We start from the raw sequence: 26196 nt of genomic DNA, 5'->3' as shown, positions 1-26196 counted from the left end.
CAGCCCTCACAAGTGAATCGTGGGTTGGTGGCCTTCTGCCCTGAAGAAAGGGCTGGCATTTCAGCTCTGAGGCTAGGCCGTGGCAAGACCCAAGTAATTCTGAGTTACATGCCATGGGCTGGGTTTCCTTGCTGTTATTGCAGGTTTCGGAGACCTTGTCCTCAGCAGAAGCAGACTCTAAAGCTGTATGAAGCTGCCTGGCATTGCAAAGGCTGGTATGTGGCTCTCCTGGTCCATTAGCTGGGCAAACTGTAGCTGCAGTAAATAGGTCACATACGCCAGTATTTCACAGAAGACGAAATGATGACTGAGAAGATGCAATTTTTAAGCTGCTTTCTGTTCCTTGCAATTTCTGGAACTTGTAAGAAGAACAATGATTTGTGGGAGATTGTTCCAATTCAGACCATCAGATTAGAAAACTTGTAGGTGTGCACCACAAAGACATCTGAGCTAGGCTCACATATACCTCATACAGCAAGCATGCAAGGTATGAAAGCAGTTGATTCTGGAGAGGTCACCAATGATCCATAGCATTGGAAGACTTCCTACTGGAGTCCCTATTTGGGTAGTATGTATAGCTGTAAAAGGGGCATTCAGCTCACACTCTGCTGGAGGTAGATACTCAAGTTGTCATCGGTACCCATACATGGATGGGTTTTTGCAAATGTTTTTTGGGTGATATATTGAACACACAGTTTTATCCTCTTTCCACCAGCTGCATGCAAGTGTTACCTCAAGAGAAAGGGACTCTTCTGGGAAATATTATTGACCATCACAGCCATTCCTATGGTGGGGGGCCTGATGGAGTGCCTTATGCCTGGGTTTTCAACAACTGAATTAGAGATTTAAGACTGCAGATGGGGATACTGCTCGAACTACCTGCCCCATGCAGATCAAGGTGGTGACCCTACCCATTTCCATCCCTCCTCTTCTTAACTGACAGCTTAGCTCACCTCTTGCTGCAATGACTTATGCATGCTATATATGAGGACCGCTGATTGTTCCCAGGAATTAGTTAGCTACTGCCTAAGCCATTTTACATTGAATGAACAATGTGCTTTTGGCAGCTTGAAAGCTGGACGGAGAGCCCTTGTGGGCTGGCTGGCTTGAGACTGAATGTGTTTCCTCCCTGGGATTCTGGTTGCCTCCTGAGTCCTGCACAGTGTCTGTGACCCAGGATGGAGATTTGGGATTAAGCAGTTGGAAGGGATTATCTAGAGACTCAGCAATAAGGGCGTGGCCAGCTGCTGAAATGAAAAAAGCCACAGAGAGACTGGGGTCTCTTCTGGGAGTAGTGTGGATGTAATAAAATTACTTATGGGAAGCAATAAAATGATGGGATACATGACATGGCAGTTCCTGTTTTCTATTCCCTACTGTCCCTTTTTTCTTACACCCTTCATGACAAAGCTGACAAGGCCACTTCTCCACTCAAAGGAACATGTCATTGAAAAAGAACAAGTCTTTGGGAACAGGAAAGCAATTTTGGTTAAACTCCTGTTTTATTGAAGTTGCCATGTGTGCAGGATGATGAGGGGAGTGCGAAAAAAATAATCCACCTGTGAAGTGGTCATACTCTGCACAAGATGTAGCACCAGTAGTATCAGGCATCAAAGCCTCAGGAAGGAGAACCTGTCCTCACTGCTCCTGCGTGGTCAAACACATGGGGTCATTTGATAGCATTTCTCCAGTGTGTGAAGAGGCTGCAAGGCAGCTCGTGTATCTTTAACAGTTAATCCTTGTGCTTACCAGAGACCTCTATGCCTAGGTGTGCAGAGACAGCTTGTCACATGTCCCCCATTGCTCCGAGTTAGAGGTGTTCCCTGAGCATGGAAAACATGCTTTGAGTGAGATCCCAGGATGTGCTACAGGAGTATCCTCTGGGGTGTGGGAGGGAACCAGGGCTAAGAGAGAGAGGATGTAAGATGGGAAGGCCATTCAATGGCCAGGTGCCAGAGGGTACAGGTAAAACTGAGTAATATTTCTCACTCAATGATTGCTTGTGCCCAGGTTGTAGCACTGGTGCTCTATTGGCACAGAGGATGTGTGAGCAAAAGGGAGCCCTCTCACTGCCTGCCTTCTCCTCTCTGCATCCTCTCTTGTACCCATCAGTCATGTCTTGGTGACACCTAGCAGTCTGTCAAGCATATCACCCAGCATATCTCTTGTTTTATTTTCCTTCTGAGTCTAAGCCACTGCTGAAATGGATGGGACTGAAGACTTTTGGATTCAGCAGTAAAAAGAAGTGCTTTTAAATAAGAAATATGATCACCTATTGTTAAATCTTTTGCAATAAGGCTGTTGTTTCTTCACAATTTTGAGGATGCTCTTTCCTAGTCTGGGAATTATCTAGGAACAATAATAGACCCTATTGTCATCTCCAAGGGCTTGAAGGACCATGTATTGCCTCTCTATAAATGTTGAGGGGCCACAGTCTCTGCTGCTGGTAGGTACTGCCTCTTTGTAAGCTGCCAAGGACCTCACTGGAGAAGAGCCACAAAAATTGAGGCTGTGAGCACTGAGCCTGCCTGGATGCTTCTTTACAGCTTGCGAGCAATATTCATGCTGAGTTATGTTAGCATGACTTTATTTATAGAAACCCACTGATAGTATGTTTTTGTCCAGCTGCTTGGTTGACACTACTCAGGGATCAGCCCAGGCTCTTCATGCCTGCAGAAACCCTTGGGGAGAGATGGACTGGTCCAAGACCTGCATATTCTCCCAGCTCTAGTTGAGTCTTTTCCTTCTCTGCAGACTATTGGGGCTTGTCATGGCGTGAGGTCTTGGATGGGTGGGAATCATATTCAAATATACTTAGGACAACATAAAATACATTGAATCTAGACGGGGAACTTTGCCGTGTACCTGGTATTTGAGCTTGCTGAAATGGCATCTTTAAATGGCTGCTTTCCAAAATAATGGATCCTGCTTTGATTTTAATATCTCAGCTTCATAGAAAGTTTGCAAATCTTACTGAAAATTAGACAGGCTGATTAGAAAAGAATTTGGTGAAATAATACAATGCATTAAAGAAACTGTCTGGAGATCTGTGTTTCTGGCTGCCCTGTCAAATAGTGGATATGTTAACACATAAAATAGTTGTGTTCCAGTATGAATGGTTTGATTGCTGTTGATTTTCCTTCTGGACTGTGTAATACAACAGGTCTTTTTTGGACGAGAATAATGCATTTGTATAGTGTTCAACTGAAACCTGCCTAGCTTTTTCTTTTGTGAGATTTAAGAATGTGTTCTACTGACGGATAGCAAAACCATCTTCTGCTCTGGGCTGCCCTTTCAGCTCCCAGTTGTTTACTGCTCAAGTTCTAGGGAAAATGTACCAGCTTAATTATTTTTATTGCCAACCGTACAGAGAGTTTTTTTATCAGTTTACTCAGTGTAGCTTGAACTTAGTGACTGAAAAATGCAATAGTTTGTTTTTGATTCTGTTACAATGTGTTATCAGGAGCCCACTGTTATATTGTTCTTCTTGCACATATAAGAAGAATTTTTGAATTTATTTGTTTTTTGATCTTGTAGACTCAGCTCTTTGGAGTTTTACTAGCTGCTGCTGGAAATTTTCTGATTAGTGTGTCTTTGAATATACAGGTATGACATTATTTCTCTTTATTTTGAGTTATTTGTATTTAGCAAGTAGTTTATGTTATAATTTGTTTTTATGATGAAGTTCAAAATACAATTTCTGTTGCATTTGATAAATGTTCTCTTTCTTTCTTCAACTAGTGTCCTCCTGTAGTTTTTAGCAATATGATAGCTCTCAACTTGATCTATGCTGTGATTCCCCTTTGGCAATAGAATAAAAATTCATAACTATTCCTCCTGCTTGCAATCCATCATAAGGAAATCCATCATAAGGCTGGAATCCATCATAAGGAAATACCAGCAGGTCACAACCTGCTTACGGTCCTGCTGGAAATCATGTCAACCTGCCTTAGTGTATGGAAATCTAAAATGGAATAGACCATAAATTCTTAAGGACTGCTTAATGAAGTAATTAATATAAACAAATGCACACAGGCATGTAGTAGTTTGTAGTAGTGGGCCCCAAAACAACTTTGACCAACTTCATTTCCCTTGAGCAAGTAGGATAAATGATGTAAGTAACCATTATTTTAAATCATAAAAGCAATGGGAGGTGCTGACCTTACAACTATGACAAGGGGTTGCAGGATGAGATTTATAAAATCATTTCTGTATTAATAATTAGAAAAAATATTCAGTAAAAAGTTAAATAATTCATTATAATCTTGTAGCCTTCATGGTATTTTTATGTCTTCTAATACAAGTTCTTAAAGCATAGAAGACTTTTTTGTGTTAGTTGTACAGAAAAACACATTTCTGCTAACTTGAATCTCTTTTATATAAAACTACTCTTTGCTCTTTCTTTAAAAGATGAAACAGAAAGCTGTGGAATATTAAATCTTTCATACATAATAATTCCTTTTATTGAAACAGGAAGCTTCTTCAACAATCCCTTTCTATTTTAAGTATCTCTGATTGGACAGTCCCCCAGAAAGAAATCTGTTTAGCTGGAGAAGGTATGCAGATTGAAATCTTCTGCCTCTCCAATATTAGTGCTGATCTGTGATTAGTTGCTGAAGGCAACAATAGAAGGAGAGGCTCTGTTTCAATGGAAAAAACTTGGGTTGACGAAGTGGAAATTCAGTCTAGCCCATAATGACGAGGTAATTCAGACACCATGTCTTTTGTCTGCTGAGGGCAGTGAGTGCCAAAGTGGATGCTTTGCATGGCGATGTACTGAGGCATGCAAACTGACTGTTAATTAACTTGTAATCATTAACAGCGTTTACTGGATTTGAACTCTCTTTCAGCTTTTAAATGCTACATATGCTGTTAAGGAAAACCCAATAGCTCTGCATTGCCCTTTGACAGACAGTTTCAACTGGAGCTTTTATTTATCCTCTAAGTAGCTTTTTCTCCCTTTAGTAATGAAATAGATATCTTATAAAAAGGAATAATTACCTTCTTTAGACCTCAGGATTTATTTTCATATTAATATTAAATGGACTGGCCAAATTTTATTGCGCTCTCCCTTTTCCACTATGCAGTTGTCCTCCCTATCTTCCCTCTAGCTAGTTGTCAGCTAAAGAGCCCACTGCTTGCAATGTTTCAGTTGCAACACAACATAAACAGCCTCGACCTCAAATACCATCTGTACACAATAATATACTGAGAACGCAGACCTCTGGAGAAAGAAGGGGAAAGCTGTAGGTGAGCTGCTGAACTCACCTTCTGATGTTTGTCACATGTCTTTTCAGCTACAGTTTTCCTATGTGAATTTGGGGAAGAAACTGGAGCTCAGGATTCAGTTAAGAATTTGTCTTAGTCAGTTTTCAGCAGAAGCTAGGATTCTTGATTTAACAATTTTATTTAATATTAATTTCAATGAGATTTTTATTGTTTTTTTTTGTTTATAAAAATGGAACATGCAAAATCCTGGATATTACTGAATTGCTGGCCTGTGGCTGAGGGAAGTTTGATTTTTCTCACGCTCACTTTCTCCTTGAAGGGCTAAACTTCTCAAGACTTCATCCCTTGAGCACATGTCATAGCATGAAGCTGCAACAATGTGCTTCATCCTCTCAACAAGAGGAGCAACCGAGGTTATGGTACATCACAGACATCATAAATCTAGCCTACAGAGTAGAGTGTGAGCATGAGGAAAATGATTTACAACCTCCCTGAGGTCCAGCAGGGGCACTTCCAAAATCAAATATCAGGTGGTGGAGGAAAAAATATATTTTATAGCCATTTATGCTATAATGGCTGTATCATTTGGTTTCCAGCTTTTTTGACCCTTTTCCCTATGCAGAGAGGTTGATGAGGAATTTGAGAGTGGAAATTATATTCTGCAGAACTAACATGGTAAATGTTGCATCGCTCCCAGTAGTGACACCTTCCTAATGATGACATCCTGGACTCTGTTTTAGAAGATCAATGTGATCAAATTATCCTGTTATATACAGGTTCTTGCAGTACAAGAGAGAAAACAATTGCAACATGTGTAAATAATACCTTCACCATGTAACAGAAGTGTTAATGAAGTATTACTTGAGCATGTATTATATCTGTTGACACAGGTATTGCTGGTTTTCCTTCCGAAAATAATGCTTTACCTGAGATCTTCAAAGGTCAGACAGGTGATTGTGTCCAAAACCTAAGTTCTACCTAGTGAATTTAGAGTCCTCCCAACAACAGCTGTGGATACTGGCTGGTTTTTCCATCTTGAAATTGTGTTTCTGGCTAGACTATGCATCAGGGAGCAGGAGCACTTCTCCTGGTTTGTTGCTGCACTTCTGATCCTGCCCCATCACCTTCCTTTCAGTGTTTCCAGATTCACAGCAGAACCTACTGAGGTAACCTGTGAAATTTTTTTTTCTGAAACAGCCATGCTTTGAGAGAAGAACAGAGGATTGCAGTGATAGGTAGGAATACTGTATATTCACTTAATATTTTCCCAGTTTATTCTGAGGTCTAGTTTTTCGGTCATTTAAAGCAGGGCTATGAAAGCACAAAGCTGAAGCAGCATTAGGTTTACACAAAGCAGTATGTCTGCAATATCAAGCTGAAAGGCGTGCTTAAAAGGAAAACCTTGACGCACCTGGAATTAGAAGTTGACAGCCCCCTTAATTACCCCACTTTTGTTATGCATAAGAATACAATGGAAGTCTTTCTTTTCATGTCTGTTCCTAATAATTAATTTTCTAGAAATGCACTCATCTGCAGCTGGCTTGCCAGATAGATCCAAAGCCCTACTACACAAGCAAGTTATGGTGGTGTGGGATTATCCTCCTGGGGCTTGGAGAGGTGGGGAATTTCACAGCCTACGGATTTGCTCCTGCTGCCCTTGTTGCTCCACTAGGATGTGTATCGGTCATAGGTGAGATGGTTTGCCATGTTTTGCTTGGGTAGATACTTTAATCAAATACCTGTTTGTTATCCAAGGAATAATACCAGAAGAACTGCAGCAGGAACACAAGAGAAAAATGTTAATGTTATGGTTTGAAAAGAAATGATTCATATAATTACCTAGGCTGACAGCTAAACACAAACCCTCTACTTAACTTGGAGACCTTCTAACATCTATTTTTGCCTATAATTTTTTCTGTTGTGGCCTCTGGTCACTCTGCTGTGCCAGTTCCTGCAGGTCATTCACCTGCTGCCCTACCAGCGTTGCCACCATACGAACGTTGCAGCCCTGAAAGCCCCCAAAATGGGGGGCCAGTGTCCTGCTGGCTCTGCAGAGCTGTGGTCTGATCCCGAGTGCTGACAATGTGTTTCCAATGTTGTTGTCACACCAGGAGGTTTCTCCCGCTGCCCCTTGCTGCTCACCCTGCTTCATGTTGACTCAGGCCAGCTCGCTTGGCCCTCTGCCCGCACGCTGCTGGCAGGTGCCCGTGTGCACCGGTGCACCTCGGGGTTTGGCCAGGACCCGCACACTGTAGTCACTTCTGCAGAGAAATACCTCTTAGTAGGGCTGCAGAAATTTTTATTTCATTAAATCAGTGTCTTATTCATGTTATTTTTTAGGAAGCTTATTATGAACAAAGAATCTATTCTGCTACTTCTGGTATCACTGTGTGATCAAAAGGACCTAGAAATTTCCTGAAATGTTTAGTTTATTTATGGACATTAACAAACTTGTTCACTTGTTCCCTTGTGTACAGATCAACAGGACTTCAGTATATTTATTTCTGTATTTAGAACTTATTCCTATATTTACAACTTATTTGATAACATCTTACTCTTCACTTTATGTTGTTACTGTAATTTTATTTACAGAGCTGTTTCAGGTAGGAGAAGTCTGTTTCTTTGATAAAGAAACACATTTTAGAATATGTTATCATCTTGTACCAATGCAAAACAGAGTGGACAGGGCAATATTGTACAGGGGCTGTGAAAATAGGAATTCAGGGTGCAGCTGTGACCCTTAATTGTGTCACTTCATATCCAAAATTGAAACTTTCAGGGCTGGGATATCACAACAGTTCTGCGTATATTGGAGCTCCTTTGGTTGCTTTTGACAAGTGATAGCATGTCATGGTCTGTCTCTAGCTACCAGTTTCATACTTGCAGTAGCATTGCAGTAAGTGATGCTGCATGGGAGGGTAGAAAAAATGAACTGTCTTCCCTGTGGATTGGCTGGCTGTAGTGGAAGGATGCAGTCAACCATGTATGGGTGCAATTTAGCAAAGAGGTAGTAGGGGAAGGAAAGTGCAGGCAATATATTCTAACCGTAATGTTAAATTATTACAGAATTTTAGAGAATTTCAGAGCTACTATAGTTCACTATCATAAGAAAGGCTTCTAAAAGAAAAGAATGAAATATTACCTGAGATGAAAATGTAAATTGGACATGACATATCCCAATGTGATTTTGGTAGCAGGAGTTGTTTCTTTATCAATTGCAGACATTTCCAGACATCTCTGAACATTAAGGGACATTGACCAATCTAATTTGTTGACCAAACTGAATAAAATACAAATACATAAAACTAGAAAGAAGAAGTAAAAAATAATGAGACAGGAAAAATTTCCATTGGTTATTAAACTGCTACAGGGAACAGGTTATATTTGGGGTTGATTTTTATCTTGGCAGATTCCTTCTTCCCTACCTTTGCAATATGTGAAGAAATGTCGCATCTGTTTCTTCTGTTCTCTATTTCCCCTTACCACTATTAAATATCAATAAACCATTTTCATAAGTGTTATATTTTATCAAAATTCCCACTCACTTTTTTTTTTAACTGAACCAAAATGCTTATCCTGGAAGACCCCAGAAAGCACTTTAATACCTTATATTCCATTCCCATATATTAGCTAACAGTATCCCTTTCATAGCCCAAACAATAGAAATATCTGAAATTGTATTTAGTCTAGCAAACATTCCCTTAAGGAAGGGAAAGTAAAAAATGATGTAGACAGCCAAATACAGCACTGCTGCGGTAACTTCCCAGTAACACTTCCTACCACTAGATACTTTCCTGTTTTCTGAAATTACAGCCAGAGAGAGAGAGAGCATCCTCTTAATTTTAGAGCAGTTTATTATTTGGGGCAATGACAAATTGATCAAGACACACATACATCATCTGCTAACAACTATGCAAGTGATCGTTTAGGCAGCAGGTCTTCTGATTCCAAAGATAAAGAAATTTTTTCTCATTAAGTTCTGACTCCTTTTAGGTGGAAGAGGGTGGGATTTGCACATTCTGGTTGGCTGTTGTTTTGAAGTATTGTTGAATGAGCATCTTTTCATAAGTTAAAGTTTAATTTTAAAATGAAGAAAATAGGCATTTGACAACAAATCCCAAATGTATATCTGAATCTTAACTCTGCCTTTCTATAAGAATTTTTCCAAACTTCATGTCAACAAATCTCAAACGATAAGCAATGACATTTTATATTTTGAGACCACAGGTGATGAATCAGTCTCTTACATTGGGTACTCAGCACCCTATGGCTGTACAGTGCGGGAGATGTCCGTTGCAGTATGCCCAGTCATCTAGGGGACTTTCTGAAGCTCTCTGTGACTGCCCCTTGGGTCTGCATGGAAAGTTTCCTTTTCTTGGAAACCACGATGTAGGGAGAAGATGAAGCACACCAGAGTTTTATCCTAGAACGGATCTCGGCTGAACCCACCACGAATCTTCAGACCTCCTAGATGGGAAGTGTCCCTGGGTCCTAAAATAGATGGAGCCAGCATCTATTAAGCTCTGCTACCACACTTAACTGCAGTCCAACTGAATTTTGCGTTTAACCTGGTATCAATTAAATAGTGAAAAGTTTGTGCCTCATCCTATTGAGCTGGGCACTTCTGATGGATGTTTTAGAAAGAATTCAGCACCACAGACCATAAATTGGCACTACACCAGAAGAATTTTTTTTTCTTAGAATTAAGCTACGAAGACTATATTTTTCTTCTTACACTGTGAAAGTATTTCTGTGTGTGGTTGCAATGATGCAAGCTCTACATCTGTTCAGGGTTTAAAATAATTTGAGAAGACAGTGGTTGTTTTCTCCAAGAGGAGAAATTAGTAAATTTTTAATTTAAAAAATGGAGGAGAAATACATGTTTGATGTGATCATAAAAAGCTTTTTATATTTTAAAATTAAAAATCGTGGTTTACATGTAGCTTGGGTAGTTTTAGATTTCTGTGCTTTTTTCCTCATTCTCCTACTTCTGCTTGCAGAAATAAGTTGAAGGGGGAGATGAGGAGAGGCCAGTGGTATAGGAGATCACTTCTTATGCAGTTTACATAATTCTGTAGAGAGTTATTTTATACTTAACTCACTTAGACTGACATTGTTGAGATCCCTTTGCATTTTTATATACTCCTTCTAACTAGCTGTAGGGCAAGAAATTGCTTTACTCTTTGAAAACTGATATCCCTTATGATGCTTTAGGAAAAAGATTCTCAGATGTTCTTGTAGAAATGGATTTCTCCCACTCATGCTAATGTAACATCTTTGTGGTCAAAGAGCTTTGGATTTTGAGAACTCTGCTATGAATGAGAACTGAGAAACATTCACCAGACAACTCTCTTCAGACTATTTTTTAAATGCCTTTTTTAGTACTTTTCTAGAAGATGCAACAAAAGGATGCTGGGTTTTCAGGGTCCTTCCTTCCTTCTGTAGTGTGTATGTTTTGTAATACAGTTTCCAGAATTTGATACACCTTGATGGTCTCTCTTTTGAACAGTTTCTCTCATATTTTGCTACTTGCTTAATCAGATATTGGAATTAGGGATAGGGAGAAATGTTTTATGTCTTGTCCACAACTTTTCCACAGTACTAATATTTCATCATGTTGGAAACATTACATCTTTGGTGTGCAGAATGGCTATGAAGAGGTCATGCACCAGCTGACCGAATTCTGTAATATCTTCCTTTGTATTTAGTGCACCATTAATATCTATCATATGAACTAAGAATAGGCTTAAGTAGTCAATTAGCTATGATGAATTAGCTAGCTGTCTTAGAGAGAGCTAGCTCTCCATTTAACTCTGGCTGTGCATGCAGGTATTCTTTCATTTTCTCCAATTTTTTTGTTAATCCTCCTCTGACACACAGCGCTGGCCCTGAAGGAGACCCAGATCCCACCAGTTTTAACATTATCCATCCTCCTCCCAGCTGAATTGTCTGCCCTGTTCCCCATAAAATGGCCCACAGGAGGTCAGCAGGTTGGTTGTCCTCAGGCTCCTGGTTTCTGCCCCCTCTGGGGGTGAGATGGTACATCTGAGACTTAGGCAGGATATGGCAAAGGAGGTTTTAAGCTGAAGGTCTTGGGGCAGGGAGATTCTGAGTCATGAACTATCTATATGCAGACTGCACTGAGGGGACGGTGCCACAAGTGCTCAAAGGCAACTGAGATTTATCTGTGGGTGCCTGCAGCAGGTGCATGGCCTGTCTGGCCTCATGCCATGCAGTCTGTGCTTCCTGCCCCTCAGTCTCCCCCACTGCCCTTGGCACTGGAGGGAGATGTTTGAGTCTACCCCAAAGCTGTGAGCACAGCCCGATTCTCCGAACAAGCTCCTTCCTTTTTGAATGTGCTTAATAGTCCTTTACTCGCTTGGGATTTTGTTTTTGTTTTTTTCACTCCATCTTTCTTCCGCTAAACAACACTTCTGTCATGTCCAGCAATCTCATCATTTCAGCCTTTTTTTCTGGTCCCACTCTTAGTGCACCAGCCTCCAGATCCCCTGTGGAAATATTGGTACTTCCCCAGGAGGAGCTACTCCCCAATATCTGCCCCGGGCTTACTGCTCATTTGGGCTGCAGTGATCCAATGAACTACCTCCATAGTCTTCTCTCCAGACCTTCCTGACTGAGAGGCAAGCTATTTTAGCTTGGATTTGAGGAAGGATTAAGGCATGTCTAACTGCTTCTGTATCAGGATGGTCCTGAATCTCTCCAGGTTGGAAGGTAGGTAGAGGACTGAGTGTCTGCATAAAGCATACTTTAAGGTCACTTTTTAAGATGTGACCTTCCACAGCAGCAGGTTGCTTGTCATATCCTTAGTGCTTGAGCACTCCTCCACAGGTTTAGTGCAAAATCAGCTGGGTGAAACTGCTTCATAAATTGGAGGCAGATCCTTAATTTGTGTAAAACAGCATAAATGCTTTGATTCAAAGTGATTTTTTTTTTTTTTTATTGCACAAAATGAGAGAGGTACAAACATTAAACAAAAGTCTTCGAATCATGACTAGCAAACCTCCTTTCATATTTCTTCTAGAGCATTAGTGAAATGGATACAAAAGTATTCTGCAAAATATGTGATTGTAAATGCCTATACATAATTGCCATGATCTTAGCTTTGTTACTAATCAGTTTGGCTTAACAGAATGAATGTTTGAGGCAAATCTTTAATTTTGTGTCACCTTATTGGAAAACTATTGACAAGACAGAAGCAGCAAAAGCAGTCTGTGTGCATTTATGAGGAGCTAAAATTTAATATATAGATTTAAAATAGTTAAAAATGCTAATCTAAGACTTGAGAAAGGGAAAAGGAAGAACATGCTTATATTGAAGGCTATGAACATAAATTAGAGAGGAATTATTTAGGGTGATGCCTGACAATAAAAATAAGAGTAAAGAGATGAGATTCATAAATAGCCTGGGGACCAGGAAAACAGCTTAACAATGACATATACTTATTTATGAAATAGTTTTCAGTAGGAAAAATAAGTGATGGACACCTTGTCATTTGAATCTTCTAAGGCTGGACTGGACAAAATTTAGAAAATATCCTCTAAGGATCAGTGTTTTAATATGTACTTTCTGTCTTTAACTTCTATTGTTCTGTATTATTTCTTTCTTAGAAAAACAAACATGAAACAAGCCTAACTGCAGATTTCATGTCTAGGAGGCAGAAGAGTTGTTTTGTGAGCTGGGATCTCACCATTCAGTTTCCTAGTGGTAGAATCCACTTTTTATACTATCCGTTGGTTCTATTTGTGCTGGAGAAAACCTAAATATGGAGATAATTGCACACTATCACTCCCCTAGGAGAATCAGCATCTGACAAAGCTATGTGTAGCACCATTACAGCTCTTCCCTGCGAAGCACTTGATTGTATATCATGCAGAAAAAGAACACTTTTTCTACCATTTCTTTCAGTTAAAATTGGAATTCATGTGCTGCAGTAATAGAGAGCTAATGAATACAAAACAGCCCGTGTTATGTTGAAGTATGAGAAGACAAGGTTATTTCAACAAAACAATTAAGCTCCGAATAAACTAATCTTTTTGCATTTTCTACCCAGTAGTTTTTATTTATCATGTTCTTGATATTGTACCAAGTCATAATATTTTCATTTGAAATACTAATTCTGTTTTTCCAAATTGAAGGGTTTCATGAGCCTTCAGAAATGAACATACAGATACAGATATTTTACAGGCCTATTTACTTCTCAGTTTGTGGATATTGATATAAGCATCATGCACCCAAGACAAGAAATGAATGCAAAGATTTCTTTAGGGTGTGTTTTAACTTGTGCAGTCCTCTTTTGTCCAGGCTTGGTTCTGTAGTGTTCAATACTTAACAGAAAGTCTCCCAAAATTTTCTGTCCTGCTCTTGATCTAGCAAGGTTTCAGTAGGAGTAGGATCTGTGCCTATTTTTGAAAGTTTTAGCTTAATAATTAGTTAAAAAGCCAAAAATGTTTTGAATGTCTGAAAGTCTTCTCAGACAAGTCTTCTCAAACGAATAGGGATGCTGTCCTTGCCTCAGTGACATACAGGCTAACAACTCAGACAGAGCTGTGCCTGTGTGGTATTCCCAAACCAGTGGCTCAAAACCAATGAGATTTTAAGATAATTATAAATTGCTTGTTTTATTGCCAAGCTCCTGACAGCTTACACTTTGACACAATTTCTTCTGCATTACTGTATTTTTTAATTCTATTGCTGACCAATTAAAAAAAAAATCAGAGAATATTTCTCACTTGGGCACAGATCTCAATCTCTGAAACTGTCTATAGCTTTTTAAAAAAGAAACAGGCAAACAAATGAACATTTGCAAAGGCACATTGATACCTTTCAGCCCAGCAATTTCCCCCTTCCTCGGTCTATTCACCCGTAGAGTTGAACATGATGTTCAGTGATTTACTTTCCACATCAGTAGTAACGGTGGAGGAGAAGGATGCATGTGGCTCCCATGACAGAGGGGGAATGAGAGGACCCTGGTGTGGGGAAGGAGAAATTTGGGTTTGGGTGGAAGGAAGTTAGACACAGGCCACCTCAGTCAGGTGAGGAGGAAGCTGGTTGGGGTGAAGCGCAAGGGTATGAAGTCCCTGGTGCTGAGGCAAGGTGGTTGGGAGATGGAGACACCTTGCCTGTGCTGTGAGAGACAGTGTGGGGAAGGCGCAGAGGGTCTGGGGAGCTGAGCATGAGCTTTTCAGCAGGGCTGCTTTGAGGAGATGAATCAGGGACGTAGGAAGGGCTCTGACTCATATATCTGGTGTGCCTAGCTGTGGTCACTGGCTGCCCACTTACTCTTCTGCCATGGGTTCATCCAGTCATAGGATAATTCAGGCTGGAAGGGACCTCAGGAGGCCCCTAATCCAAACCTGACTCAAAGCAGGGAGCCACCACGCCACAGAAGAAATGTGGGGGGAAGTGTTTGCACTCTAGCATATTGGCTTAAACTGCCTTTTCTGGAGGACTTAACGTCTTAAGCGGCTAGACCGACCTGAGACTGTGGGTTGGAGCCTTAAAGAGCAGGGCAGAGCAGCTGTGAGGGCTCCGCATTTCTCTTCTGGGGTCTGGGGATGCACTTTGCTCCCTGCCATTTCTCTTTGCCATCTGGGGAAAATGTCAGACCCTGCAGATGGCAAGGCAAGCAAGCACCAGCCTGCGCTCCTGGGTCTCCCAGGGTCCCTTTATAACCCCTTGTCCTCCATCCCATCACTTCTAGAGAGCTGCTCTCTACATGGAGATGATCTGCCTTTGGTTTCTCTGATTTACCCTGGCTCAGTCTGACTCTGCGAATTGCAGAGCATAAAAGATGATTTAAAAATCAAATTTACAAAGCTTAAAAACAGAAAGTTACAAGCAAAAAATAAAATTTAGGCAATGTATAATAACAAGGTGCTGTCTTGGCTGTGCTACAGCAACTTGCTTAAAATTTAGTCCTGAAGGTAATTGCCAGTCTTTGTCAGGCTGCAGTGTATGTCCTCTCTCAGTTCTATGTAACTGTTCTCTGTTCTTTCACTCAGATATACTGCTCTTGATTTACTCTTCACTTCCATGCATGAAGCCTTGGTGGCTTGTCCACAGGGACAGTTACCTTTTCTGTTCAAAGACTCTCCTGGGTTTCGCTCTCCTCCCTTTCTTGTTGCACCTCCCCCTATATCAGCTTCTGCCAATTCCTCCCATCCCAGATGGCCCTAATATGTGTTCTTAAAACTGCTTCTATTTTTGGACTGCTCTACATATTACACATCATAAAGACCATTAATTATACATATATTCTGTTAAGCTCATGATCTCTTGTGCATTACCAGCCATCTCTGGAGAAAGAGCTTGCCACATTTGAATGTATTATTAAAGTGGATGACAGACTGAATGACAATTTTCATTATCTGGATGCATTCTGGAGATCTTATGGCCCCCCCCTGTGCCCATCGCTATCTTCAGAGGTTGTGATTACCTTAGATTGCCTTATTATCTCCAGAGAACTAGGAGAATTTGGGGTCTCATCCCAAATAGGATGCTAGCACTAAAATTGAACCCTAAATTACATTTACTAGATGTCCACTGAACACACTGAGAGTCCTAACAACAAGCTTAGATATAGGTACTCTGTTGAAGATATCTAAGGTTTGGTAAGATGTGATCTCACCATAATTGTTATAAGACTTGTAATAAGCTGGGACCATTGCATGTGAAAATCCCACATAAGGCCAATGGAAACACCTGTGTGAAACCTTATTCTTGTGAGTTGAAGGATCATTGACTAAAATCTGTTATCCTCTCCCAGAAGACACTGGTGTCTCTTAGCTTTCTGTCAGTTCATCAGAGGAACAAGCAGCCAGTACTTCCCAGGAGATGCTCAGCACATAGCAGGGTCAAGTCTTGCGTTCTTCTCATCTTCAGTTTAGTGTATTTATTAACACTGCTGACAAGAGCATGGACTCAAAAACCAAAAATCACTGAGGCATCTGTTCATTAAGCAACAGGTCTTTCTCATTATGGTGACTGCCTGGGTGGGTGGTCTGAGATGGCATTTGAGAGTTATGATGATAGCGAGACAGAGCAGTAATTCATTCCTGCTCCTACTAGGGTGGCTGCTGCTCCTTTCCTGATTTTTATCCTCTTTCTTTTCTAAAGTTAGGTAGCTCTGGTTGTACCAGTGTTGCCTGGATACCAGTGTCTTTCCTCAGTAAAGTTATCACTGTAACATTGTATAAGAAAAACCATATCACTTAAGTAGCTTACTTTCAGTGAAGCATTTTCAGTTAAAGTTTCTTTAATTACTTCTATTCATTTGGACAGATCTCCATTACTCTTCATACAGCTTAAATTTATGATTTATGCTATGTCTGATTTTCTACTGATGGTGTAACACAGACATGATTCTGAATTCCAGATCTCTGTTTATGTCTTGATATGTTTATGTCTTGATAGGATACATCTCCTAGCTAACCACAAATTAACTTTTCCATCAGAACAATAGAGCTACTCGGCAAGGACAGCCACAAAAAGTTTAAATTGCTGTTTGAAGAATAAACCAAGAAGTTCATGCTGTAGGCAGGAACAGAGCTCTTAAAACACCATCCCATGATTTAGGTTCAATGTGTTCCTTCACTATCCCTCCCGGGCAGAGAGGTCTTTGATGTTTCCAAATGGATCTAGCATTACTGATGCACCTTTCCTAAAGGTCTTCCATCATTTCTTTTACACAGGAGCATTTCAGCCTCTTTCTCATCTCATTAGAGGTAGCTGCTCTAATGTATGCTGGAATAGAGGCATCTCCCCTGGTTGGCCAACAGTCCCATCCATCTTAAGTCCAAACCCCTTCTTTCCTCTTCAGCACATGTTCACACTGAGTTGCTTGCCACACATCCCATCTTGATCACTACTTCTGCTCACCAACTGCTGCCTTTCCAGAGGAGGCAGGGTTAGGAGGAGGCACAAGGGACAATACGAGGGCTGGACAAGTGAACGAGCTGACAGCCAGGAAACAGGAGGTCATTTCTAGTGCTCACTTCCATTTTTCTCCCTCCTCATTACAAGTCACTCTAGAAAGCTGTGGGCAGTGCTACCACTATGGTACACATGTGAGTTCCTCCACCCGCTTGTTTACAGACATCATGACCAGTCTCTTAGCTCGTACTAACTATTACGCTTTTGCAGCGGCTTTCTTCCTCTGGGTTGTACATCTATTACTTTACTTATAAGCCTCTAATACTTAAGGAAGCAGAATTTTACCCCTCTGCAAGGCAATTTGCCTTGAGCAAGTCCATATAGTTGAGTTCACAGAAAAATGGAGAGTGGAACAGTAGGGCTGACCAGTGCCCAGGTTTCCTAAGATTTTCACATATGACTAAACCAGGGCAGTTAAAGCAGTGTCTGTGTGGGAGACGGGCAGAGTATTGCATCCCTTCAACCAGGCAAGAGCCTACTGGGTGCATTTAAGATGCTACAAAACCTGAGAGTCAGTTGGTTTCCAGGATGGACTCCTGTCCTCTTATACCACAATATAGTATGACAGCTGCAGCCATGAGACATATTTATACTTCGCCCAAGTCAGCTTTTTGCTATAGCACTTGATATTCTATCAAATATAAAAGACATCTTTATATCTCTGTTCTAGGTAGTGCATTTATTTCTGTCTTATTCCAAAAGGAGACGATGAAGGCTGCTGATATATTGGGTAAGTAAGCATTTGCTAATATGGGCATGTGTACTGCCATATGCTTAGCAAGCTCTCATGCAGCCCCCCCACACACACCTTCACACTCCCACTTCCCTGAGCAAGTGTTTTGAGGCAGATAATTTCAAAATTGGGAGGAAGTGACAAAAAGAAGAAGAATCTTCAATGAGTATGAGAAAGATTGCACACCCAAATCCTCCTCTCTTATAACTCGTTCCTTATGTGTCCTTATTGCTCAGATTTATTTTCATTGTCTATTTTTGCCTCTGAGGATGTATTTAGTTTTATCTTCATAAGTACAAAGCAATTTTAATAAAAACAATAGGATCTTTGAATTATTCATTTAAATAGAAGATTTTTTTCTTTCTGCATGGATATTGCACAAAAATTGAAGCTCAATTAAAAATGACAACCTCCCTTTTGGTACTAATTTTGTCACTTCAAAGAACAAATAATCGTGTTGATGAGCGTTTTGTTGGGAAACATGGTCTTTTCTGTAAGAGCATGTCAGCTTTTTGTCTGCATCCAAGATTTTTGTTGCGTGTCAAAACTGCCCTGCTTGAACATATTAATAGTGAAAGACAAGCAGATTTCAGGGTTTGGACTTTACACCAAACTATCTCAGCTGGGATAGTACGCCTGATGCTATGGGGTGCCTGCTATTACTGTGGGGTTCCTAACATAACTAGGCTTGATTTTTGATACTATAACAAGGACATTCCAGCTGTTCTCATGAATGCTTTACAGAATCACAGAATCGCTGAGGTTGGAAGGGACCTCTGGAGATCATCTAGTCCAACCCCCCTGCTCCACCAGGGTCACCTAGAGCACATTGCACAGGATCGTGTCCAGGTGGCTTTTGAATATCTCCAGAGAAGGAGACTCCACAACCTCTCTGGGCAACCTGTTCCAGTGCTCTGTCACCCTCACAGTGAAAAAGGTTTTCCTCATGTTCAGATGGAAGTGTCTGTGTTTCAGTTTGTGCCCATTGCCTCGCGTCCTGTCGCTCGGCACCACTGAAAGAGTCTGGTCCCATCCTCTTGACACACTCCCTTAAGATACTTGTACATGTTAATAAGATCTCCTCTCAGCCTTCTCTTCTCTAGGCTAAACAGGCCCAGCTCTCTCAGCCTTTCCTCATAAGAGAGATGCTCCAGTCCCCTAATCATCTTAGTAGCCCTTTGCTGGACTTGCTCCAGTAGTGCCACATCCCTCTTGTACTGGGGAGCCCAGCACTGGACACAGTACTCCAGATGTGGCCTCACCAGTGCTGAGTAGAGGGGAAGGATCACCTCCCTCGACCTGCTGGCACCACTCTTCCTGATGCACCCCAGGACACCATTGGCCTTCTTGGCCACAAGGGCACATTGCTGCCTCATGCTTAACTTGGTGTCCACCAGCACTCCCAGGTCCTTCTCCGCAGAGCTGCTTTCCAGCACGTCAACCCCCAACCTGTACTGGTGCATGGGGTTATTCCTCCCCAGGTGCAGGACCCTGCACTTGCCTTTGTTGAACTTCATGAGGTTCCTCTCCGCCCACCTCTCCAGCCTGTCCAGGTCCCTCTGAATGGCAGCACAGCCCTCTGGTGTATCAGCCACTCCTCCCAGTTTTGTATCGTCAGCAAACTTGCTGAGGGTGCGCTCTGTCCCTTCATCCAGGTCATTGATGAAGAAGTTGAACAAGACTGGACCCAGTACTGACCCCTGGGGGACACCGCTAGCTACAGGCCTCCAACTAGACTCTGCGCCGCTGATCACAACCCTCTGAGCTCTGCCATTCAGCCAGTTCTCAGTCCACCTCACTGTCCACTCATCTAGCCCACACTTCCTGAGCTTGTCTATGAGGATGTTATGGGAGACAGTGTCAAAACCCTTGCTGAAGTCAAGGGAGACACCATCCACTGCTCTCCCCTCTCTCTTTGGAGAGATCTGTTCAGTATTGTTCCAGGAATACTATATAACATTTATTTAGGTTTGGGATCCAAGTTTGCCAGCTCAGCTGCTATATTCAAAAACTGCCCCCCCCTCCCCACCCCCCCCCCGACTGATCATGTTTCCCTTATGGTCTTATACATTGTGTGTTGCTTTAAGTAGTTTTCAGCACTGATTTATTTTATTTCTGTGGGTTAGACTTTGCAAGAAGGATTTAACAATGTTGCTACATTCCATAGGAATGAGCTGTATGATGGGAAATATGGTGATGTTTTTGCAAGCACATAAATATAGAACAGTTTTGCTTTTCCAAAGGAACTGTGTGTGATAGCAGTGCCAGCAAAGTCCTCCGGATGTGCTTTGTTTTGTATTCCTAAGCCTTGTATTCCATACTGATATATAGGTTTGCCAAGAATTTTTAAAGATTACTTGAAAAAAAATTGATTAGCTAATATCTTATTTAATCCAATACAGTTTATGAGCTCATGATCGGCTCACTTGTATCTAGATACCTCCATGAACATCTGTGTTTGTCAGCTGGCCGACCACAAGGCAGAACTTCCAGATTTTTATTAAAAGCACAATAAGGCAAGTTTGACCTTGAAAAGGGGCCCCGAGAACCTGATGGCTGAACAGTCTCTTGCAATTCAACCTTTTATAAAACAGTTCATAGGTCTGCAAATACAACAGGGAGTGGCCAAAATGTTGGCTTCATGACAGCTTCACATAAGCATTGGACTGGAATATATCTGTTATGCTTAAAGTTTCAAGGACAGGTCCATAGCTGGTGTAGATCTCTGTGGTCACACTGACTTCAGAAGAGCTGTATTTATTTGCACTGTTTAATGATCTAGCTGTCTGCCTCAATAAACAACTTGTTCTTTCAGTTTAGGATGAGTTTATGTGATCTGCTTTGTGCCTATGAGAAATACAGAGGATTGATTCTCCTTTGTCATGCACTTGGTATTAGAATCAAGAATATCTGAAAACGTGTTGCTGAATTGGAGCCCTAATTCATGAGGCTTTACTGACAGCTTTTTTCCGTATTTCCAGAATCCTTTGAGTGTTAATTAAAAATTATACTAGATAAGAATACAATTTCCTAAGTCCTGATCTGATTAAATGGACTAAAATTTTCTGCTATAAGCTATTTCCAAATGAGCTGGAGAGCAAGGACAGTCATGATTATGCGTATTACCAAAGTAACCTGCCTTTTCTTTAAAGGAGGAACGCTGGCAGTAGCAGGAACATACCTGTTGGTGACTTTCACTCCAAATGTACCCCAAGAGCTCACAGCAAAGAAAGTACAGAATTACTTAGTGAGCTGGCCTTTTGTGATATATGCGGTGAGTATCTCAATTACAGTTCTTAAATTAGAATAACTGGGGTTCTTGGACTTTTTGCAACATTATGAATTAGTGTCTGAAACTTGTTCTGGAAGATAAATTGCTCCCTGTGCGGTTTTCATAGGAAAGAGAGCAAGTCCTTGGGTCACCCAGTCCCCAAGCTGAAAATCTGCTGAACCAAAAGATGTCTTTCAAGCTATGTGCCAAGGGAAAGTCACAGTTGTGCAAGACTGATGAGAAAGAAAAGATTTTATTTTTTAGTGGACTTGAGGGAAAGACTAAGTATTGGCACTGGTAATGCTTGCTACGTATGTGTTCATGCCACACTGTCTGCATGTACATCTAAATTATAGTGTTTTTCTGGAATGTGATAGAATTGTGCTTTTGAAAATTAGGCTATGTATCCTTCTGGTCGTGCTTTAGTCTTCCTACCACTCTGTTTTATCCTCACATTGCTGAGCCTGGCCAAAATGAGCTTTGTATGGAGTAGAGATGTGGAGAGACTGCCTGCTTCACTGCCGCCTACTGTTAACCTGGACCTGAGTTTGAATTCAAATGCAAAAATACCGATTTGATTTGAAAGTATCTGTATACAAACTTCAAACCCCATCCTTCTTCTTTGATGCATCTAATTAGCATCACAATCAAGACCAGAGTGAGTAGGAGGAATTTCTCTCTCTCCCTCTAGAATGCTGAATATTTGTTCCTTCAGTTGAATATAGAAGATGCAGTATGTGAGCTTCAGAAATGTTACTTTTTCCCAGTAAAGTGCCTCACTTCAGCTACATTATTAGTGCCCAGGCTTTTCTCAGTAGGAAGTTCAGTTAGAAAGCTACTTCTAGAGTAGACAGTTTAAGGATCTTAATCTTTGAGCAAGCCTTCAGGCATTAAATACACCTTTACTATTCGTGATGCTACTGGTTAAGCAGAAAGTACAAGTTAACACTAAAAAATATTGATTCTCATGCTCAGTTTTTTTGTACATTTTCAAATCTCCTCAAAGATACAGCTCAGTGGAATAAATTAATGATCATGCTCCCTACATCATAACATGCACTTTCACTCAGGCAGTAGAGAGGCTTCTGAAGGCCTCTCTAGGGTTTTTGGGTGGGGGGAGGAGGGGGTTGGGGTACTCGCAAGGGTTAACTTCAGCCTCAGCAAGAGCTTCAGCAAATCTCTGTACAGTAATCAGCAGAGGGAGAGGGACTCCTTTAGGAGGTGATTCAGGACAGGAGACTAAGTTGGTGCTGGAGGACCTTCTCTCTAGTGAATATCCCCTTTACCATGCTGTTCCACCTGTAGGTAATACAAAAAGCCTGGTATTTTAAATAGTATTTTTAAATTACTGTGTCACCTTCTGTGTAGAGATGGCGGGGGGGAGGAAGTTCCCCATCCACTCCTGGTGGCATCAGAAATTTCTGTGCCAGATGGTGTTGGAGTTTGAGATGGTGTCCAGAAGCCCACATTTTCTCAAAACCAACAGGTTGCTGGAGAATGGCTCTTCCCCATCTGAAGACATCTTTGACTTTGTTTCTGGAAAAGGTCATAAGAACACAGTTGAATACCTAGGAAAACTGCTTTATTCTTCCTAGGAGAGACTATAAGGCGGTGGTAGGAAACCCCTAGACTTTCTCTTCTTCTCGCTTTCCCCGGCCTCAGCCAGCATCCAATTCTGCAGGTACAGCATGGGCTACAGGGAAGGACCAACTATGCAGGAAGTCTTGTTGACTCTATTGTCATTCAACACATTGCTTGATTTGTTCCTTCTGCTTCCTGGATTCATTTGTTTTGAGCTTTGTGTTCAAAGAAGAAGGGGATGAGAAAGGCTCCACAAAAGACTTCCAATACCAGCCTGATTAGGCTGGCATGCTGCTGGAAGTTAAGACAAATCCTGCTGTAAACATTCTCTCTGGGCAGGGAACTAGCTCTTCATATTTGTTTGTAAAACGCCTAGCACAGGTTGGCTGCTGAGATATAAAAAGCACAGCAGAAGCTGCAGAGTTTCCAGTATAAATATATAGAGAGAGGAGACAGTACAGCAGTATAATGCAGTCCAACTTTCTAAAAGTAGCCCCAATGTGAGGTCTGCTGAAAAATATAAAGCCCCAATGGTACAAAGTGTTCTGTGTGGGTGATAAACCATGCCCACGTGGCACTCCACTGGCATCAGAGGAGGTCTGCAAAAAATAGCCTGAAGTTGCCACATGAGGCAACTTTGAGTCACTTCCTGAGCCTTTGCAGTAACATAATCATGTCTGAGCAAGAATGACTATCCTATCTTGTTTTTTTCTCTTTTGCTTAGGTTCATTTTTAGTCACTACAGAGGACATCAATTATGATGAAGCTCTTAGGTTTCCCTAAACAGAAGAACATTGGGTTGTTAATATTTAATCTCTGTAAAATCAGGTTCAGAGAATTTCTGTTTTTCCTTCAAAGTGCCTGGAAGACCTAGAAGAAGGCTCCTGGTTCATTGATCCCTATGCTGCTGTTATGTCCTAGAAAAACAGTTGAGGGAGACTGTGGTATTTTGATCTGGTGCCTTCTGGTAATGCTTAGAAACATGGAAAACATCATGAATATAAAAATCTTGATGAGATGTGGGCTTGAAGGGACTTCAGCACAGATTAGTTGTAATAGCAAAAATGATTGTTAAGCAGATCAAGTTCCTTCAGTTCTTCTAAACAGAATACCTGAAGCTGAGCTAATCTAAACACTTCCCATTCCTGGCATTTGTATTTAACACTGCCACAACTATCAGCTATGAGAGGGCACCATTTTGGGTAGTGCTCAGGACACAATCGTAGGCAACAGCTGGGGCACCCCAGAAGGATGCCCTTCTGTGTGGGATCCTGTTAGAGCCACGCACTCTGCTTGCCATGTGGCTCAGTGCCATGGCCTCTCCCTTGCCTAGTGGCTAAAGGTGACCTGCTGGTGGGTCACTGAGTGGCAGAGAACCGTGGCACCACAAATACAGGAAGAATAGTTTGGCTGCTGGGGAGCATGAGGTGAGTGCTAATTGGCTGAATTTCATGCTCAGTGTGCGAGACTTGGCAGAGCTGAGTAAAGTTAAATGACAGCCATCAAAAGCAAACATCAGCTTTCTCTGCAGGTGCGTCCTCAGGACTGCCTGTCCTTGGCCACGTACCACCACTGCTCTTACAGGCTTTCCCAGGAGGTGGCCCCAGCCAAGCATGCAGACCTGCCTGCCCCTTCCGGAGCCTGTTGTCAGGGACTCCTTTATGTTCCTTTGGCAGTTTTGCTTGGCTGTTTACTTTCAGACACAGGTTTTTTTGGTGGGTTGGTTTGCTTTTAAGCAGAGAGAGACCACAATAGAGTTTTGTGGTAGCTCTTTAGCAAAAGAAGAACTGATGACAGGGTTCTGATGGAGGGCTGATGCACGGAGCTAGCAGTGGCAAACGTGGATCAGTCGAGATTGGTGGTGCTCGGCGCTCCCTTCTGCTCTTGGAGGTCATGGTGACGTGCCAGAGCATGCAGCATGCTGGAGGTGGCAGGAGACAGCATTTCAGCAGATCCAGCAGTGCCCTGGACGAGCGATTTTCCCTGGGCCTGTTTTGTGGAAGATTGTTCTTGTCTCGTTTGAAATCTAAGTGACCGCGTAGACAACGGTGCTTCCCTTTATGTGCTACGATGGGATCTGTTAAGAATGTCCAGGTGATATAAAACAGGTCAATACCTGAAGTACAACTGCTGCCTGCAGTAGGGCTGTCTCACAGGTTTATGCACATGGGATGCAGTCTCTGTCCTGCTCTGTGACAACTGCTCAGTGGGTCTGGGAGAGGTGAAGGGTGCTTGGGTCACACGGTGGGGGAGTAGGTCCCACACTGCTCTCTCACCCAGTGCTATGGCCCTGTCCCTGTCACAGCATCCTGTATGCCTGTCCTGACCTGGTGCATCAAGGAAGAGGATACCTGTGAAACCTCCGGAATTTCTTTCTTAGCCTGGGCACCTTTTCATATGGAGCATGTTTACTTAGCACAGCTTTCTTCCATTCTGTTAGCAATTGTTCACTGTCAAAATAGCAACTGAAGCAATTTGAAGTCTGTTGTAGCTGCAGCCTGATAACATGATATTCCCCTCTAGCCCTAAGATGTGTTTGCCAGTGGTATGAACAGCAAAGCTGCTGCCTTTACTTCTCCTCTCCTTGAGTTCCCTCAAGACACTGCCCTAGTTTTCCATGGGGAGGCCAGGGTGGCCTCACATGTCTGCAGCTCCTAATATGACTCCTACCTTGTTTCCTAATTTGGATGTACCCACTATTACACTGTTGAATAAACCTGGGGAAGCTGGTGAAGTTAGTTTGTGCAAGATTGGAGCAAAAGCCTCTTTTCTATCATACAGTGTCCCAGCTTTCACCCCTGGGTGCTAGTATGGTGGGAAGGGAAGTCATTATGAGGGGAGATGAGACCAGCACTCCATAATAGATTGCAAAGATTATTAGCCCAGAAATGCATTTGTTTAACTAATAGCAAAATATTTTTTAAATACCGCATGTTTGCAGAAAATAGTATGCTTTTTTTAAATCTTGTGATTGTTGGTTTCCTTGGGATTTTTTTAAGAAATGTGATATAAAAGCTAAATCAGTGTTATCAGTAATGTTCTGAGATGCAATTGCCTTTTGGTTGTCTTTGGGAGCAAAGGATAATTATGAAGGTAAATCAAAAATTAATTAAAGCATAATTATGTTCTGCTAATATTTTTGAACACTACTAAGTTGGGGGTTCATTAGTGTGATAGAGAAATTTAGTAGCTGACTGTAGCAGATGACTCCTTTCCTGGTGTGCTCTTTCTCCAAGGTGAGAAATTGGCTATGTTACATTATATAACCATTGCTGCTAACTGTTCAGTTGTTTCTTTTGAAATTTTATCAGCTCAACACACAGACCTTTTTGATTCCAGTGCTGCCTTATGGCTATTGTTGGGCTAAGAGTGGAGTGGCATTAAAAAACATAAAATAGTAACATGGTGATGGAACCAAAGAGAGAGAGAA

At 41.6% G+C, this 26196-nt stretch overlaps 1 protein-coding gene across 1 annotated transcript in view; it reads left to right on the top strand.

Moving 5' to 3' along the window:
• Positions 1-26196, top strand: part of NIPAL2 (NIPA like domain containing 2) — a 60006-nt gene that overhangs the window by 19058 nt on the left and 14752 nt on the right. The window contains exons 2-5 of the mRNA XM_013941938.2: positions 3538-3606; positions 6748-6919; positions 17852-17911; positions 21067-21188. Of these exons, the coding sequence (XP_013797392.1) occupies positions 3538-3606; positions 6748-6919; positions 17852-17911; positions 21067-21188 (423 nt within the window). The remainder of the gene's footprint in view (positions 1-3537; positions 3607-6747; positions 6920-17851; positions 17912-21066; positions 21189-26196) is intronic.

This window comes from Apteryx mantelli, chromosome 2 (genome assembly GCF_036417845.1).
Source record: "Apteryx mantelli isolate bAptMan1 chromosome 2, bAptMan1.hap1, whole genome shotgun sequence".
In the NCBI taxonomy this organism is placed as follows: Eukaryota; Metazoa; Chordata; class Aves; order Apterygiformes; family Apterygidae; genus Apteryx; species Apteryx mantelli.
The sequence above is the reverse complement of the archived record's forward strand: the minus strand, read 5'-3'. Positions and strand labels throughout refer to the sequence as shown.